Raw genomic sequence first — 18,260 nt, forward strand, 5'->3', positions numbered from 1 at the left:
TCCAAGGTACAATTCCAGCCGCGGGTGACAGTCTGTTGGGAGCTTGCACATGCTCCTTGTGTCTGTGTGAGCTTCCTCCCACATTCCAAAGATGTGTAGGTTAGATGGATTGGCCATGGGAAGTGTAGGGTTAGGGTAGGGGGTTGGTTCTGGGTGGAATGCTGTTCAGAAGGTTAGTGCAGACTTGACCAAATGAGCTGCTTCTGCACTGTAGGGATTCCATGAGATTACTCCAAGTGTAGTTTTCTAATTCATTCACGGGATGAGGATGTCACTGACCAGGCCAGCATTTACTGCCCATCCCTAATTGCCCAGAGGGCAGTTAAGAGTCAATCACATTGCTGTGGGTCTGTAGTCATATCTTGACCAGGTAAGGACTGCAGTTTTCTTCCCTAAAGGACACAGGTGAACCAGATGGGACTTTTCCCAACAACAACAATTCAATCCACCACCTGCTGGGACAGGATTCAATCCCAAGTTCCCAGATCATTACCTAGCTTTCTGGATTAATAATCTGGTGATAGCCATCAGCCCTTCCCGGTATGTTTTTAAACATTGATAAAGAAACAGAAAAGATTACCTAAGTAAGAAGCTTCTAAAAATATGCACAGCCAAATCAAAAATAGGAGCAGGAGTAGGCCATTCAGCCCTTCAACCCTGCTCCACCTTTCAACATGATTATAGATGATCATCCAACTCAGTCCCCTATTCTCACTTTCTCCACATGCCCTTCGATCCCTCTAGCCCTAAGAACTATATCTAACGCCTTCATGTTCTGGCCTCAGTTGCCTTCTGTGGCAGAGAATTCCACAGGCCCCCCACTCTCTGGTGAAGAAATTTCTCCTCATCTCAGTCCAAAATGACCTACCCTGTATCTTTAGACTGTGACCCTGCCCTGCCCTAGCTCCGGACTTGCCAGTCATTGAGAACCTGAAAGTACTGGAAAATGCATGTCTGACAAATACAGCACGTCAGATCTACAACCACACAATGAGTATCCTGAGTAAAATATGGCCTAGGTTTGGAAAAGCAACCTTTGGTTCTTATCACTTGTCACATTCATATTGGTTTGAGTCTCCCCCCTGTAGATTTTTGTGGAAATGCGACCATCTGCTGGGTAATCCTCCTCTGGACTCTTCACAGTGTCAGTGAAACCACCCAACGTTTCTGCTATCTTTGACTCTTTCAGTAACTTGTTGAAAAGTGTGGTGCTGGGAAAGCACAGCAGGTCAGTCAGCATCCGAGAAGCAGGAGAATCTGTGAGAAGATTTGTAGCTCGGATGCTCGTTGTTGTGGTTCTGTTCGCCGAGCTGGGAATTTGTGTTGCAGACGTTTCGTCCCCATTCACCTCTATCGACAAAACCCTAGCCAGAGAAACAATAGCCAACCTGCTGGATAGACATAACAGACAACAAGACGTTGAACCTATCAACAAAGACGGCATACTCAAACTACTGGACCTGTGCCTCACAACACACTTCACATTCAACAACCAAATATATGAACAAATCAACGGAACACCCATGGGCTCACCCATCTCTGGACTCATAGCAGAAGCGGTAATGCAAAGGTTAGAACAAACAGTCTTACCGCAAATTCAACCCAAACTCTGGGTCAGATATGTAGATGACACCTTTGTAATAATTAAAAACACAGAAATAGAGAGAATCCGATTCACTAGAGAAGAAGAAAAGGACAACCAACTCCCATTCCTAGACGTGATGGTACAGAGAACACCGAACGGAGAATTCACCACAAAGGTTTACTGGAAAGGCACACACACAGACCAAGTCCTAAACTACGAAAGCAACCACCCCAACACACACAAAAAAAGTTGCATCAAGACACTATTCAAAAGGGCCACAACACACTGCAGCACACCAGAACTGCAAAAAGAGAAAGAAGAACACCTATACAACGTATTCGCCAAAAACGGATACCCTCGCAATTTCATCAACAGGTGCCTAAGGGAAAGACAACGGAACGAGGACATGCCACAACCCAAAGGACTAGCCACACTACCATACATCAAAAACATTTCCGAACTGACAGCCAGACTACTGCGACCACTAGGACTCATAACAGCACGCAAACCAACAGCCACTCTCAGACAACAACTCACCAGGACAAAGGACCCGATATCCAACATGAGCAAAACCAATGTAGTATACAAAATCCCATGCAAGGACTGCACAAAACACTACATAGGGCAAACAGGAAGACAGCTAACGATCCACATCCATGAACACCAACTAGCCACGAAACAACATGACCAGCTATCCTTAGTAGCCACACACGCAGATGACAAGCAACATGAGTTCGACTGGGGCAACACTACTATTATAGGACAAGCCAAACAGAGAACAGCCAGGGAATTCCTAGAGGCATGGCACTCATCCACAGATTCAATCAATAAGCACATCGACCTGGACCCAATATACCGGCCACTGCAGCGGACAGCTGGAACGGACAACCGGAAGCGGCAGAGACAGGCCACTATAAATGCCGGAGGAAAGATCACAGAAGCGTTACACAGGAGGGTCCCAAGCACTGAGGATGTCACCTAGACAGGGGACGAAACGTTTGCAACACAAATTCCCAGCTTGGGGAACAGAACCACAACAAGCAGAAGAATCATACCTAATGAAGGGCTTATGCTCGAAACATCGATTCTCCTGCTCCTTGGATGCTGCCTGACCTGCTGCGCTTTTCCAGCGCCACACTTTTTGACTCTGGCATCCGCAGTCCTCACTTTCTCCTCTTGCAGTAACTTGCCAATTCTTAGCAACCTGGACAAAGTGAGGACTGCAGATGCTGGAGATCAGAGTCATGAGTGTGGGGCTGGAAAAGCACAGCAGGTCAGGCAGCATCCGAGGAGCAGAAGAGTCGACGTTTCGGGCAGGGGCCCTTCATCAGGAATGAGGCTGTGAGCTGAGGCCAGCTCTCTGACGGAACCCACTGAAGGCAACCCTCTGAAAGACAGGAACGAAGGTTTGTGTAAAGGTTTGTAGCTCAGGTGCCTGTTGTAGTTATTGTGGTTATGTTCATCGAGCTGGGAAGTTGGTTTGCAGATGTTTTGTCCCTGTTCTGGGTGACATCCTCAGTGCTATGGAACCTTCTGTGAAGTATTGCTGTACTGTCTGGGTTGGAATCTATTTGGTTTCATGCCTACTGCTTCCGATTGCTGGTTCCAATGTTTTGTTGCAGCGGTCAACTGGCCAGTGAACGCCACGACCAGCTGTTCCTAGTAGCTATCTACGCAGACAACATGGATCACAAATTCGACTGGGACAACACAACAATAATAGGACAAGCCAAACAGAGGACAGCCAGAGAATTTATAGAAGCGGGGCACTCATTCACAGACTCCATCCATAAACACAGACCTGGACCCAATATACATACAGGCCACAACAACGAACAACCGGAACTAGTAGCCGGAAATAGCAGGAACGCAACCAAGTAAATTCCAGAAGAGACATTACAGCAGCGTTTCACAGGAGGCTCCACGGCTCTGAGGATGTCACCCAGAAAGGGGATGAAACATCTGCAAACCAACTTCCCAGCTCGGCGAACATACCCACAACTACGGCAGATGAAAAAGGCGTTAGCGCTTCAATGCCTACGCTCCATCCCAATTTCTATGGACCCACACTACTGCAAGCAGCAAAGAATGACATTCTAAATCAAGTCATTCCTGACAGGGTTAAACCTTTACTACAGTGAACACAACAAAAGATTTGTGTGGCTTTAATTTAGCGCCTGACTACCCCTAACCTTTGCATTTGAGACCGGCAAAACATTTGTGACAGTTTAATTTTCCTGACGAAAGAGGATGGGAGAAACCATCCAAAGTTTCCAACTGGTAATTCCCACATTAACAACAACCCCCAAGGTTATCAAGGCATGTTATTTCCCAAACTCGTTCCTTTCATTGTTTCATCTGCATTTTGCAAATACACTGGCTTAATCAGATGATGACAAGAATCAAAAGATTAAACTATAAGCCAATCTACAGCAGTAGTTGTGGTTTGAATTATGTGTGCTTCCATTATACTCTGCATCTACTCTCTCAGTAACATACATCTTTGCAGACATCCTCCTGTTGGCTGGATCAGTCGCTGTGCTGTAATTAGATGCACAGACCACACTAAACTCAGTTAGCAGAGATCAAACATTAATCAAGGCTGCAATCTAAAGCCAGGCCTTTTAATGGAGTCCACAATTTCATTACTCGAGATACCAGCTAGTTGTCGTCAGTCAAATCGCCCTTATACCTTCATTCACTTAATGTTTGCCATTCGCTTCTGATCAAATAGTCCCCGGCTCATAAACTAAAATGATAATCTTGAAAACCCAGTTCCCTCAAATTGATGGGATTTAGGAAAGTTGGCAACCCAACCGTGTCTCGTTCTGAGGTAAGACAAGGTCAAAGGGCAGGGAGTGAGGGCAGGTACACACTCCATAATGGTGTGGCTTCAGAAACACAGTATCTGAGTCATCTCCATCGAGGCAGTGAACTGAAGCTCAGGATGGTGGGGGAAAGGTGGGATGGGGGGCGGAAATGAAGAGGGAATCCAGCACGACCCACAGCCTCCTCATCTCTCTGATCTCCTCCAGTCCCTCAACCCTCATTGTTCCCTATTTTCCTTGAGTTCTTGACGTTTTCACTGAGTCGTACAGCATGGAAACAAGCCCTTCAGTTGAACACGTCCATGCTGACAAGGTTTCCCAAACTGAACTCATCCCATTTGCCTGCTTTTGGCCCATATCCCTCTACACCATTCTTATTAATAAATCTGTCCACATTTATTTCAAATGCTATTATTGTACCAGCCTCCACCACTTCCTCTGGCAGCTCATTTCATACACGTACCACCCTCTGTGTGAAAAAACTGCCCCTTAGGTCCCTTTTAAATCTTCTCCCTCTCACCAGAAACCTGTGCCCTCTGGTTTTTGCCCGCCCTACTCTGGGGAAAAGATCTTGGCTTTTCACCATATCCATGCCCCCCCCCCCCTCATATATTTCCAGTTGATGTCTCTCCACTGCTGGTGGCCTTGCCCCAGTTACCTAAATGCCAAGCTCCAGACTCCCCCCACCCACAGCCTCTCTCCCCGAACCTACCTTCTGACCATGCTTCACATCTCCTCAAATGTCATAGAGTCAGGTTTCATAACGGTCCGGTGAAGTGTCTTGGGACATCTAATTGCATCAAAATATACCACATGGCCCATCATATGAGAATGGACCATTTGCTCAAAACATCCACAACTGAATGTAGACAGGCCAACAAGGGGCGAGGTCATATTGGATTTGGTACTGGTGAATGAACCCAGCCAGGTGTTAGATTTGGAGATAGGTGAGCACTGTGGCGATAGTGACCAAAATTTGATAACGTTTACAATAGCAATGGGCAGGGATAGGTATATACCGCAGGGAAAGAGGTATAACTGGGGGAAAAGGCAATTCTGATGCAATTAGGCAAGATTTAGGATACATAGGATGGTGAAGGAACCTGGGGGGCATGGACACACTTGAAATGTGGTGCTCATTCAAGGAACAGCTACTGCGGGTCCTTGATAAGTATGTACCTATCAGGCAGGGAGGTAGTTGTCGAGAGAGGGAGCCATAGTTTACTAAAAAAGTTGAAGCTCTTGTCAAGAGGAAGAAGAAGGCTTATGTGAGGATGAGGCATGAAGGCTCAGTTAGGGGGTTTGAGAGTTATAAGTTAGCCAGAAAAGATCTAAAGAGAGGGCTAAGAAGAGCCAGGAGGGGACATGAGAAGTTGTTGGTGGATAGGATCAAGGAAAACCCTAAGGCCTTCTATAGGCATATCAGGAATAAAAGAATGACCAGAGTAAGATTAGGGCCAATCAAAGATAGTACTGGAAAGATGTGTGTAGAATTTGAGAACATAGGGGAAGTGCTAAATGAATACTTTTTGTCAGTATTCACATTGGAAAAGGGAAATGTTAGTGAGAATACAGAGATACAGGCTACAAGATTAGATGGGATTGAGGTTGACAAAGAGGAGGTTTTAGCAATTTGGAAGACCTGAAAATAGATAACACTCCGGGGCCAGATGGGATTTATCCTCGGATTCTCTGGGAAGCTAGGGAGGAGATTGCAGAACCTTTGGCTTTGATTTTTATGTCATCATTATCGACAGGAATAGTGCCAGAAGACTGGAGGATAGCAAATGTTGTTTCCTTGTTTAAGAAGGGGAGTCAGGACAACCTGGTAATTACAGGCCAGTGAGCTTACTTTGGTTGTGGGTAAGGTGTTGGAAAAGGTTATAAGGTTATGTTTATCATCATCTGGAAAGGAATAATTTGATTAGGGGTAGTCATCATGGTTTTGTGAAGAGTGGGTTATGCCTCATAACCCTTATTGAGTTCTTTGAGAAGGTGACCAAACAGGTGGATGAGGGTAAGGTGGTTGATGTGGTGTATATGGATTTCAGTAAGGCGTTTGATAAGGTTCCACATGGTAGGCTATTGCACAAAATAAGGAGTTGAAGGTGATTTAGCATTTGGATAAAAAAATTGGCTAGCTGAAAGAAGACAGAGGGTGGTGGTTGATGGGAAGTGTTCATCCTGGAGCTCAGTTACCAGTGGTGTGCCGCAAGGATCTGTTTTGGGGCCACTGCTGTTTGTCATTTTATAAATGATCTGGAGGTGGGCATAGAAGGATAGGTTAGTAAATTTGCAGATGGCACTAAGGTCAGTGGAGTTGTGGATAGTGCCGAAGGATGTTATAGGTTACAGACGGTAAGATGCAGAGCTGGGCTGAGAGGTGACAAATGGAGTTTAATGAGGAAAAGTGTGAGGTAAAGTGTGAGGTAGTTCACTTCGGAAGAAGTAACAGGAATGCAGAGTACTGGGCTAATGGTAAAATTCTTGGTAGTGTAGATGAACAGAGAGATCTTGGTGTCCAGGTGCATAAATCCCTGAAAGTTGCCACCCAGGTTGACAGGGTTGTTAAAACCCCAAATAGTTCACTAATGCTTTATCCCCACAAGGAAATCTGCTGTCCTTCCCTGGTCTGGCCAGCATGAAAATCCAGACCCACATTAACGTGGGTGGTGCTTAACTGTCCTCTGGGTAATTAGGCGTGAGCAATAAACGCTAGCCTGGCCAGTGATGGGCATATCCCATGAATTGGTCAAAAATATCAGGAGCCAATGGAATGATTTGTTGGGTGAAGGTCTATGCAGTCTCACGTGGAGCTCTGATTGAACATCCACAGGCAAAGACCAAGGAGGTATCCACACAAACTAATACCATCAGGAGGTGAGGGCAAAAAAGAAACAGAAGAGAAAACAGCCACGTTCAAGAAAAATCTTTTGTAATCATGTGTAGAATCGATTCCAGTTGGTTTGGCTCCATATAAAAATCAGCAGATTTTTTAAAAATTGCTGTAGGAGGAGTATAATTAGAATAATTTTACAATTCTCACTGTGAACCAAACCGGTCAATGGAAATGCAGTATCGATAACTTTACAGAAACTTATTTTATGCAGCCACAGAGGTTATTTATCATTTTCTTCGCTGCTTGGAGTTGAGTCTCTCATACATATTCATAAAACAATTATGCTAGTGTTTGAATATAAAAGCATTAAATACTCATAAAGAGTTTAGCCTGAGTCTATCACACACTGTACAGTCATAACAATCTCTCTGTTCTTCAAGATCAATTTTATGCTGTCAGCAGTCAAAGTAATCTATAACTCAGATTTATTTCCTTCTAAAAATTAACATTTCGACGTTGATGTTAAGATTAAAGGATGCCTCACTGGATTTCTCCACCTTGTCACTAAGAAATTCAAACCAGAGGGACATTCCTTGGGTTTCTAACTGAACTGACTGCTCTCATCAAAGGCAAAGGGGGCTGGAGCATCCTGGGGGCCAAACCAAGGCTCAGTTGGTAGCGGGCTCATCTCTGAGGCAGGGGGTTTGGAGATCAAACTGCACTCCAGCCAGTGCTCACTGTTCAATACTAAAGGCACTGCTGAAAAAGAGCTGCCTTCATCCAACTCAGGTCCTGTAAGCAATCCCATTGTACTGAGGAAGAGCAAAGAATACCACAGCCACCCCTCAATCAGTTCCACTCTGCACAAATTAACTGCTCACATTTCCTGCATTACGTTGGTGATATCGGCTTCAGTGCCTGGAAAGTTCTGTGCATTGCCCTGAGGTAATGGGAACCGTCATATAAATGCAAAATCTCTGTTGTATAGCAACTCCAGGTTGGGAACAACCTGAGTAACATTTTGGAGCTTGATCACCATCTGGTGGCCCATGTTGGTAGTGCACAGTGAAGCTAATGCATGAAGACACTGTCCTGGAGCCATTGAATTGCCACATTGTGGATAGAGGCCATTCAGCCCATACTGCCCCTGCTCCTCCAAAGAGCATCCCACCATACCTAGCCCCCACCATTCTATCCCTGTAACCCCACATTTTCCAAGGCTAACCTACTCTGGATACTATTGGCAATTTCCCACGGCCAATCTACCTAACCTGCACATATTTGAACTGGGGGAGGAAACTGAAGCACCCGGTGGGAACCCATGCAGACACAGACAGAATGTGCAAACTCCACATAGACAGTCCCCAAGGCTGGAATCGAACCCAGGTCCCCGGTGCTGTGAGGCAGCAGTGCTAACCATTGAGCCACCGTGCTGCTAATCAAGCTAATATCCCTACATTAAGCTTGGGCGAGAATGGAGACTGAGTGAAACTCAGAAAGCAGGAGGAACAAACCATTCACATCATCTGGAGAAAGGCAGGGAGGTTGATACCAGATTGGAAACAATACAAACTGCATCATACATCTAAAATATCGCACTAACCATTGTTCTCTTGTGTAACATTTTTAAATCATCTCCCATCACTAAACTTCTGACTTTGATTTAAAGTTGGGGATACACATCAGCTAACGTTCTGCTGCTGTAATTCTAAACAAACATTGGCATGTTACAACATTTTGTGGTTTAACCCAAACTTATTAGATACATTGACACCAGTTGTGCTCATTTCTGTGGCATTTTTAATACTGAGAGGTTGGACTTACACAAAGCCGTTATCCTGAAGGTGATAAATGCAACACGTAGAAGGGTTCATTAATCAGAAAATCATGTTGTTTTATTTACACTAAGTTTGGTCCATTTTTTGGTTTTGTCAGGTCAGGGACTCTCAGTAACGAAGAGGATATGTCCGGTTAGAATCAGGAGCTGTGGCCCTTAAACCTGCTCTCTTATCAATAAGATCATGGTTGGTCTGTTTGTGTTTCCAACCCCTAACCTCACCGGCACACTCCCTCCCACACCCCCTCCTCCATCCATTGCTACCTCAAAAATATTCCATGACTGTCTCCAATGCCTTCTGAGGCAGAACCCTCTGAGAATAAACACACAGTCCATACCACTTCTCCAGAGAGCAGCCCACCCAAACCTAGCCCCCACCACCATAGCCCTGTAACCCCATATTTCCCATGGCTAACCCAGCCAGCCTTGCACATCCCTGGACGCTAAGGACAATTTAGCGTGGCCAATCCACGCTGACCTGCACATCTTTGCTCTGTGGGAGGAAACCCACACAGACACGGGGAGAATGTGCAAACTCCACACAGACAGTCACCCGAGGGACAAAGTCAGTTCCCAGGCATGGGGTAAAGTAGTTCCTAACAGACCACTGGGGAACACACTGCATTAGGTCAGGGTCAATTTCCCCACATCACAAGGATTCAACTCGAAGCAATGTAACGGCTGCAGGAGCCGACTGAGAGTGCTCCAGGCTGTGGGAGGGGAGCACCCTTGATGTGGAGGCTGCTGGGAAGACAGAGACTCGGGGAACAAGGTCATGGGGTCAAAAACAGAACTGGCTGGAAAAACTCAACAGGTCTGGCAGCATCTGTGAAGGGAAATCAGAGTTAACGTTTCAGTTCCAGTGACCCTTCTCCAGAACAGGAGCACAGAGATGTTCCAATGTGGGAATGTCGTGATAAGGAAGGGGCTGGGGGAATGGAGTATAGTGTCCACAGCTGGAGTGTGTAGGGATGTGGAATGGCAGGCTACGGGCACACTGGACAAGACAGGAAGGAGCCAGGGTGTACAGATGGAGGATGGGGACCTGATCTCAACCGTGATTTGGAGTGGAGTGTTCCATGTCCTCTGTGGCAGCAGGGAGGGAGGGTCAGGGAGCAGGGGGCTGTAGGAAGTGAGGGATTGGAGGGAGCGAAGAGTGGTAGGGAGTGAGGGGTCGGAGGGAGTGAGGGTTATAGGAATCGAGGGGCCATAGGGAGGGAAGGTCATAGGGCATGAGGGTCGGAGGGAGTGAGGGTCATACAGACCAAGTGGGTCGTAGGGAGTAAGTTCCATAGGGAGCGAGGAGTTGTCGGGCATGGGAGTCATAGGGCATAGGGAGCAAGGGATCAAAGGGCGTGAGAGTCATAGGGAGTGAGGGTCGTAGGGAACAAGTGGTCAGAGAGATCAAGGGATTGTAGAGAGTGAGGGTCATAAGGAGCAAGGGGGTCATATGGACTGAGGGGTCATGGGGTGGAAGGGGTCATAGGGAGTGATGAGAACAATGGCAAAGGCTGTGTAGAAATAGTGAGGAAGGGTTGTAGGGAGCGAGGGGGTCATAGGTAGTGAGGAGTCGTAGGGAGTGAGGGTCAGAGGGAGTGAAGGGTCGTAGGGAGTGAGGCGTTGTATGGAACGAGGCGTCGTATGGAACAAGGGGTCGTAGAGAGTGAGGGGTCATAGGGATTAGGGTTTACAGGGAGTGAGGGGTCATAGGGAGTGAGGGGCTGTAGGGAATGAGGGGTCATACGGACTAAGGTGTTGTAGGGAGTGAAGGGTCATCAGATTGAGGGATTGTAGGGAGTGAGTGGTTGTAGGGATTGAGGGGTTTTAGGGAGTGAGGGGTCATACCGACCGAGGGTTCGTTGGGTGGAAGGAGTTGTAGGTAGTGAAGGGTCATAGGGATTGGGGCTGCAGGCAGTGAGGGTCAGAGGGAGTGAGGGATCGTAGGGATTGAGGGGTCGTAGGGAGTGAGGGGTCATAGGGAGTGATAGGAACAATGAGGGCTGCCCCTAAACTTGTGTAGATATAGTAAGGAACGAGGATATGCGTGACTGGGAATAAGATTGCTGAGTTTCGGAAGGAGTGAGTTGCATTTAGAGGGAGCTGAGCTCTGATAATAATTTGGAGGAGATTGGGATGTGAAGGAGGATCCATGTTAAAACAAGGAATGTGGCTGAATTCCTTATTGGAATGGGGTGGTAGGATCTTCCCACTGTCTTGCTCAGCCTGGACCCACAGAGCTCCCATTTCTGACCGTACAGAAAAGATTTCCACTGTCTCCAGCATCAGCTGGTTACGCACAGAGTTCAATCCTGAAGGTGAGGCCTGGGTTCAAGGGCAGAGGGTCTGAGCTCCCGCAGATAACTAACATCCGAGTGAAACAATGAGGACTCAGGTAATACAAATGATAAGAGTCAACATTTCACCAGCCTGGACCATGATAAACAGATTCAATCAACAAACACATCGACCTGGACCCAATATACCGGCCACTGCAACGGACAGCTGGAACTGACAACTGGAAGCGACAGGTACAAACCACTACAAATGCCGGAGGAAAGATCACAGAAGCGCTTCACAGGAGGCTCCCAAGCACTGAGGATGTCACCAAGACAGGGGATGAAACGTCTGCAACACAAATTCCCACCTCAGCGAACACAACCACAACAACGAACACCCGAGCTACAAATCTTCTCCCAAACTTTGAGCTGAATTTAATATATTACCAGCTGACCTCTGAGAATGAGTCAGAAGACAGCTGTTTAATACTAGGAGTGTTTCAATGTAACCGCACTTACAGTAAGATTATCCAATGTGTTAAACTATTAATATAGAAGACTGCAAAGTTAACGCGTGTGAGCTGTACACAGCTGATTAATCTTGTAGCACTGTACAAGGCAGCCTGGACCATCAGTGTTTCGAGGTAACTTCATGAAAGGGAGAGTAAACAGTGGAAGTAATCGCGTAGATAAAGGTCAGATTGTCAGCTAACCAGCCACCTCCCCCCCCCTCAGATAGCACACTGCCAAATTCAGGGCACTGCACGGGGTACCAGTTAAACCCTTTTGTTGCTTTGCTCCAATGTGACACACTAAGAATTTCAAAGCCCCAGATCATTAAAGGAACAGATGAGGTTATTAGAGAGTAACACTTTCTTCTGGTTGTGTGGGAGCGGGGCAAGGTTTGGGGGCAGTCCTCAAAAAGCAGACAGACGTTAAGATTAAAGTCAGGCTGCTCCAGGGGTACATCAGAAAGCTCCTCTTCTTACAGCTGGCAAGCAGAAAGCTGGAATTACAATACGAAAACTGAAACAGACCACTGAGTGAGCATGAGGATATTGAGTGAACTAAGATGGGTGAATGTAGTGAAAGATTAATGTTGTGTATATTGCCTCAGAGTCAGTCTGCCTTTAAGAGATGTGTTCATGATATCGTCACTGCATCACAACGTGTGACCAGAGGGTATAAAGCTCTCAGACTCCATCTTCTTACCTTTGACCACATGAAGCATGGCGTTCGACTTGAAGCCTGCTCCTCTGTTAATCTAATAGGTTAAGATTAGCCCAGACACTTAAGTGCCTCAGGAATATAATCTGGATCAATAACAGTTAGCTGGATACAGTGGGGACTGCAGAGGCCAAAGGTCAGAGTCAGTAGATGTGAAGGTGGAAAAGCACAGCAGGTCAGATAGTATCCGAGGAGCAGGAAAGGCAGTGTTTTGGGCCGAAACCCTTCATCAAGACAAAAGGTTTTGGCCTGTAACTTTGACTTTCCTGTCCCATGGAGAATAGGTAGCTGCAGTGTCTGTTGGATTCTTCAATGCCACGATTCCGTGCCTAGTTTCTGACATTACAGGAGATAACATAGGCATTGCCGCAGGAGGTAAAATACTCTTTTAAACGCAAGCCCACACCAGGCACAGATCAGTGATATAACTGAGGGGCTGAATGGCCTCCTGTTCCTGTGTTCCTAAAGGCTATGGATGGTCATGCCAACAGGATGCTAGTTTTGTATGATAGCTGCTGTGTCAGAAATGGACTAGTTTCCCTCAAACAATTTCAATCCAGATTTTCCAAAACAACTACTTTCATACAGAGAGGAAGCGATGGACTGAAATGACCCAGCCTCACTGCTGTTGGATAAGAAGATTTTACAAGGAGGTAGGTCTCAGGAAATTATTGAGTTGTTCTCTTACAAAGCGATTTATCATTTTCTTACAGTAAAAGACATCATTAAAAGGAAGTTTGCAATTCCACCCCTTGATAGAATTCAAAATAAATCTGTGGAAACACCAGCCTTGTTGGAATTACATTACAAACTGCACAGAGCTCATTCCAGTTTTACAGAAGTGCTCAGCTACTAGCAACATTTATCTTGAGAAATGGAGCCCCCAATCAGGAAAGAGTTCCTTTCAACTTAGTCTTAAGCACATAGCTAAGGGAGCTTCTTTTATAGTGCATTTAATCTCTGTCCAGTTTTATTGCTCAATTAAAAGCTGGCTTGGGGTCACCAGCACTATTTCGATGAGGTTATATTGCCAGAATTTCACAAAGTGCAGAGGTTCTGAAAATCAGACAGTCGTGCAGTTTATTGCTCAATCCGAGAACAGATCATGGTTTTATAATTGCTACTTTGGTGTGTGAATTAACCACAGCTAATTCCTGACATTGTGCCCAAGCACCTTCCTGCGGTAGGCTGTTTAAACCTGTTCCTATAACCTGCACAATTCACTGCTGTAGCTGTCTGCTGTGGAACAGTAACTGTGCAGTAACAATCCTCATGAAAGGAAGTCACCAGGTACCCCACACGGAACATTAATCATTCTAAAATCTGCCGTCAAAACTCTTCACTGGGTTATTCTTCACACAAACAAGAGTGTGCCTCCAATCCATCTGCAATTTTTTTAAAATACTGAAAACTCAAACCAGAATTCACACCTGGTAAAACATGGCTGCTCCTTCAGCTGATGGAATTCAGTGCAGTATCTCCCAGCATCACCACAGGGAACTTGTGTATGTGCACCACAGATAGATGATTCACTTAGTATGTATCTCTGAGTGTATGTGTGTGAGGGTGGGTATAGGTGAGTGTCTGTGCATCTATGTATGTATCTGTGTGTGTTTACTACATGTGTATGTACATGAGTGTACATGTGTAAGTGTGTGTGGGTTTGTGTGTATATGTACGTGTCTGTGTGGGGTGCATGTCGGAGTTTGTCCAGGTGTGTGTGTGTCTCTGTGAGTCTGTGTATGTGCGGTGTGTGGGTGTGTGTGGGCCTGTACATGTGTCTCTGTGAGCCTGTGTATGTGCGGTGTGTGGGTGTATGTGGGCCTGTACATGTGTCTCTGTGAGCCTGTGTATGTGCGGTGTGTGGGTGTATGTGGGCCTGTACGTGTGTCTCTGTGAGTCTGTGTATGTGCGGTGTGTGGGTGTATGTGGGCCTGTACATGTGTCTCTGTGAGCCTGTGTATGTGCGGTGTGTGGGCCTGTACGTGCGTCTCTGTGAGTCTGTGTATGTGCGGTGTGTGGGTGTGTGTGGGCCTGTATGTGTGTCTCAGTGAGTCTGTGTATGTGCGGTGTGTGGGTGTGTGTGGGCCGGTACGTGTGTCTCTGTGAGCCTGTGTATGTGCGGTGTGTGGGTGTGTGTGGGCCGGTACGTGTGTCTCTGTGAGTCTGTGTATGTGCGGTGTGTGGGTGTGTGTGGGCCTGTACGTGTGTCTCTGTGAGTCTGTGTATGTGCGGTGTGTGGGTGTGTGTGGGCCTGTACGTGTGTCTCAGTGAGTCTGTGTATGTGCGGTGTGTGGGTGTGTGTGGGCCGGTACGTGTGTCTCTGTGAGCCTGTGTATGTGCGGTGTGTGGGTGTGTGTGGGCCGGTATATGTGTCTCTGTGAGTCTGTGTATGTGCGGTGTGTGGGTGTGTGTGGGCCTGTACGTGTGTCTCTGTGAGCCTGTGTATGTGCGGTGTGTGGGTGTGTGTGGGCCTGTACGTGTATCTCTGTGAGTCTGTGTATGTGCGCTGTGTGGGTGTGTGTGGGCCTGTATGTGTGTCTCAGTGAGTCTGTGTATGTGCGGTGTGTGGGTGTGTGTGGGCCTGTACGTGCGTCTCTGTGAGTCTGTGTATGTGCGGCGTGTGGGTGTGTGTGGGCCTGTACGTGTGTCTCTGTGAGTCTGTGTATTTGCGGTGTGTGGGTGTGTCTGGGCCTGTACGTGTGTCTCTGTGAGTCTGTGTGTGGGGATATCTGTCTGTGGGTGTTAGGTGTCTGTGTGTGTGAGATAGTGTTTGCATGTGCGTTTGTGTAAGTGTGTATTCTATGTGTACTTGTACATACATATATCTGTGTGTGTGCTTTAATCTGAGTGTCTTTGCCAAGTAACAATTTTTCCAAACACCATTCCTAAATCAATGAGCCTTCCGTGTTCTGCACGGGAGACTCCAACAGTTCATTCCCAAGGGATTGTGATTAAATAAAACCACTACTTTAAAAAAATCTTAGAGCATGCTAGCAATCTAACAGAAATCAAATCTTTAAGCAACAATTTTCAGGACACTGAGCAATGACTGTCTGCTACCTTTCTACTGTTGGACAGAAAGATGTGAACAGAAAGAGAATTGCTGCTGTCCTCTCTGCCTCAGCTTCCAGTTTTTTACAATTATTCCTGCTAACAGAATACTTTCCAATAAAACAGATTGCTCTGTAGCACTCGGATGTCTGCCTCTTTTCTGAAAGGACAGTACAGAAGGTTATTTGTGGGCAATATTGTCGATGAATCCCTTTAATGTCCCTGTTTCCCTCCCCCCCAGCTCTCCCCGTGGCTTGGTTCCTTGTAACCAGGAGAAATGGGGCTGGCTGGAGAGTTTCTCATTTGATCAGTGACAGACATCGCTACCAGGCTATTCACTGCTGAAAAGAAAAGCAAGTTTAAACATGGCTGGTGCTCGCTTAGAAATCCTCTCCCTTTACCCACTCACTGTGCGACAATCTTCTCTCCACACACTCTTTAGACAATAATGTTCGGCAAAAACACAACACTGCCACAGACAAGAGAAATGGAGAGACAGAGAGAGAGCGAGACAGTGCACAGTCTCTGGGAAAACAAAAGCTGAAACAGTACTCCCAGGGCTAACACAACCCGCTCCTCTCCCCTCAGGGCTCTGTTCTTTTTTAATAAGAAAGATTTGCTTACCTTGGTACGCATCGGAGAGAGAAGTCCTTCCATTTCTGTGTTAGATTCATAACATTGCCCTCTGCCTGGGTCTCTGCCTAATGCTTTCAGGCATCCCACGTTAAAAAAGGCCACGCGAGCTGCAGTGTGATCTTCTCCATAACAACCTGCTCAAGTTGGACCAGCAGCAGTGCACACACACACACACACACAGAGAGCTAGTTCCTACTGGAGTCTCTCTCTCTCTCTGTTCTCTCTGTTCCTCTGTGGAAAATGCATAGAGCCAGGTTCACTCCAAGCTTCAGTGACAAATGCTGCCCCTCTCAGGCACTGTATCCAGCACAGGGGCAAGTGTTTTCATCCACACCGCTGCTAACGGGTCATGGGGGAGGGGAGGGGGGTGAAGACTGAAAGGTGCTTACTTTGCACCTTTGATTACATTGATGATGGAAGGGTTTTTACAAGCTCTGGCAGTTTTATCCCCACCTCATGTCACTCACAGGGTTCACACACGTGTTTCCCAGACACTCAGATCTATTACAAAGCACACATCATGTGCTCTCACTTGTGTTCTTTGGATAACACACTCAGCCAGTGCCCTTCGATGCTGTTTCCCCTTCACCTCCTGCCCAGGCAGAAACACATCCCTCTACTTGCAGCAGCTAAAACCCGCCTTCTTCACACTGTCACTGAAAGAGGAGCCCTGTCACACCAGGACGATCTCCATTTACTGAACAGAATGAAACAACTCGACACACAAGAAGTCATTTGCGCTTTATCAGACAAAACCTGACACTGAGCCTCCAAAGGACAGATCAAAGACAGGTGGCCAAAACTCAAAGACAGCTTGGGAGACAGATTTGCATTTATATAGCACCTTCCACCACCACCAGACATTCTGGAGCATTTTGCAGCATTCCAGTGTAGGAAACTCAGCAGCTAACTTGTGCACAGCAAACTCCCGTGACCTGCAACATGTTAATGACCCAGATCATCTAATCGATGTGGATTCAAGGATAACTACTACCCCCTCCCCCGCCCCGACAGCAGAGGTAAGGGGGTAAGGAAGTTATTAAGGGAGGAAGGAGAAATAGAGAGATGTCCAGGATCAGCAAGAGAATTCCAGAGCTGAGAATCCAGGCAGCTGACAGCACACTTGTTAATAAAATACAGGATGTGCAAACATCAAAATTTGTACCCACACAATCAATCCAGCACACTGCACTGAAGTTGGGAGTCTCACCTTCATTCCCTGCCAGAACATCCCGCAGTCGGTTAGTGAAGATGCAGAGCACAAGTTAATCTTTATTCAGTTGTAGATTTATTCAGAAAGTGAGACAATACAAATATATGACTTCTGACCAGACAAACCACCATCGGTCTTCATATGTACAAAATGAATGCCCCTCCTCAGTCATTGAAGCCCACCATCTGTGGACACCAAACCTTAATTTATACAATTAACTTTTTTTCTGTTTTAAATCATATTCACAAACAATATTGTGAAACAAATCAATGAGGGAAACAGTGATTTTTCCATATTCTCTTCAGAATAGTTCACTTCAAAATGCCCTTTTCTGGAATCATCAACAATCCTTTAGAATTCCTTTTCAGGAGACAATCAGAATCATTAATAACTTGCATCAGTCCATTTGATCTCAGAGTTCTCTTTTTCCTAACATTCATTTTCCAAAAGCAATGTCAATCTTTAATCCTCTCTCACCCCTGATATTTTTTGGGAAGTCATAAAGTCATATAAATGTACAGCATGGAAATAGACCCTTGGGTCCAACCCATCCCAACCCAATCTAGTCCCACCTGCCAGCACCCAGCCCATATCCCTCCAAACCCTTCCTATTCATATACCCATCCAAATGCCTCTTAAATGTTGTAATTGTACTAGCCTCCACCACATCCTCTGGCAGCTCATTCCATACATGTACCACCCTCTGCGTGAAAAAGTTGCCCCTTAGGTCTCTTTTATATCTTTCCCCTCTCACCCTAAACCTAT

The 18,260-nt window shown here is 46.3% G+C and overlaps 1 protein-coding gene across 2 annotated transcripts in view; it reads right to left on the minus strand.

Annotated features, from left to right (window-relative positions):
• Positions 1–18,260, minus strand: part of frmd4a (FERM domain containing 4A) — a 773,221-nt gene that overhangs the window by 529,298 nt on the left and 225,663 nt on the right. The window contains exon 1 of one of the 2 annotated variants that reach the window (XM_072563059.1): positions 16,271–16,879. The exons of the other annotated variant lie outside the window; for it this stretch is intronic. Coding sequence (XP_072419160.1) covers positions 16,271–16,303 — 33 coding nt within the window. The 5' untranslated portion in view covers positions 16,304–16,879. Of the gene's footprint in view, positions 1–16,270; positions 16,880–18,260 lie in introns of those variants that run through there. 2 annotated transcript variants of the gene reach the window in all.

The sequence above is a fragment of the Chiloscyllium punctatum genome, chromosome 44 (assembly GCF_047496795.1).
Source record: "Chiloscyllium punctatum isolate Juve2018m chromosome 44, sChiPun1.3, whole genome shotgun sequence".
In the NCBI taxonomy this organism is placed as follows: domain Eukaryota; kingdom Metazoa; phylum Chordata; class Chondrichthyes; order Orectolobiformes; family Hemiscylliidae; genus Chiloscyllium; species Chiloscyllium punctatum.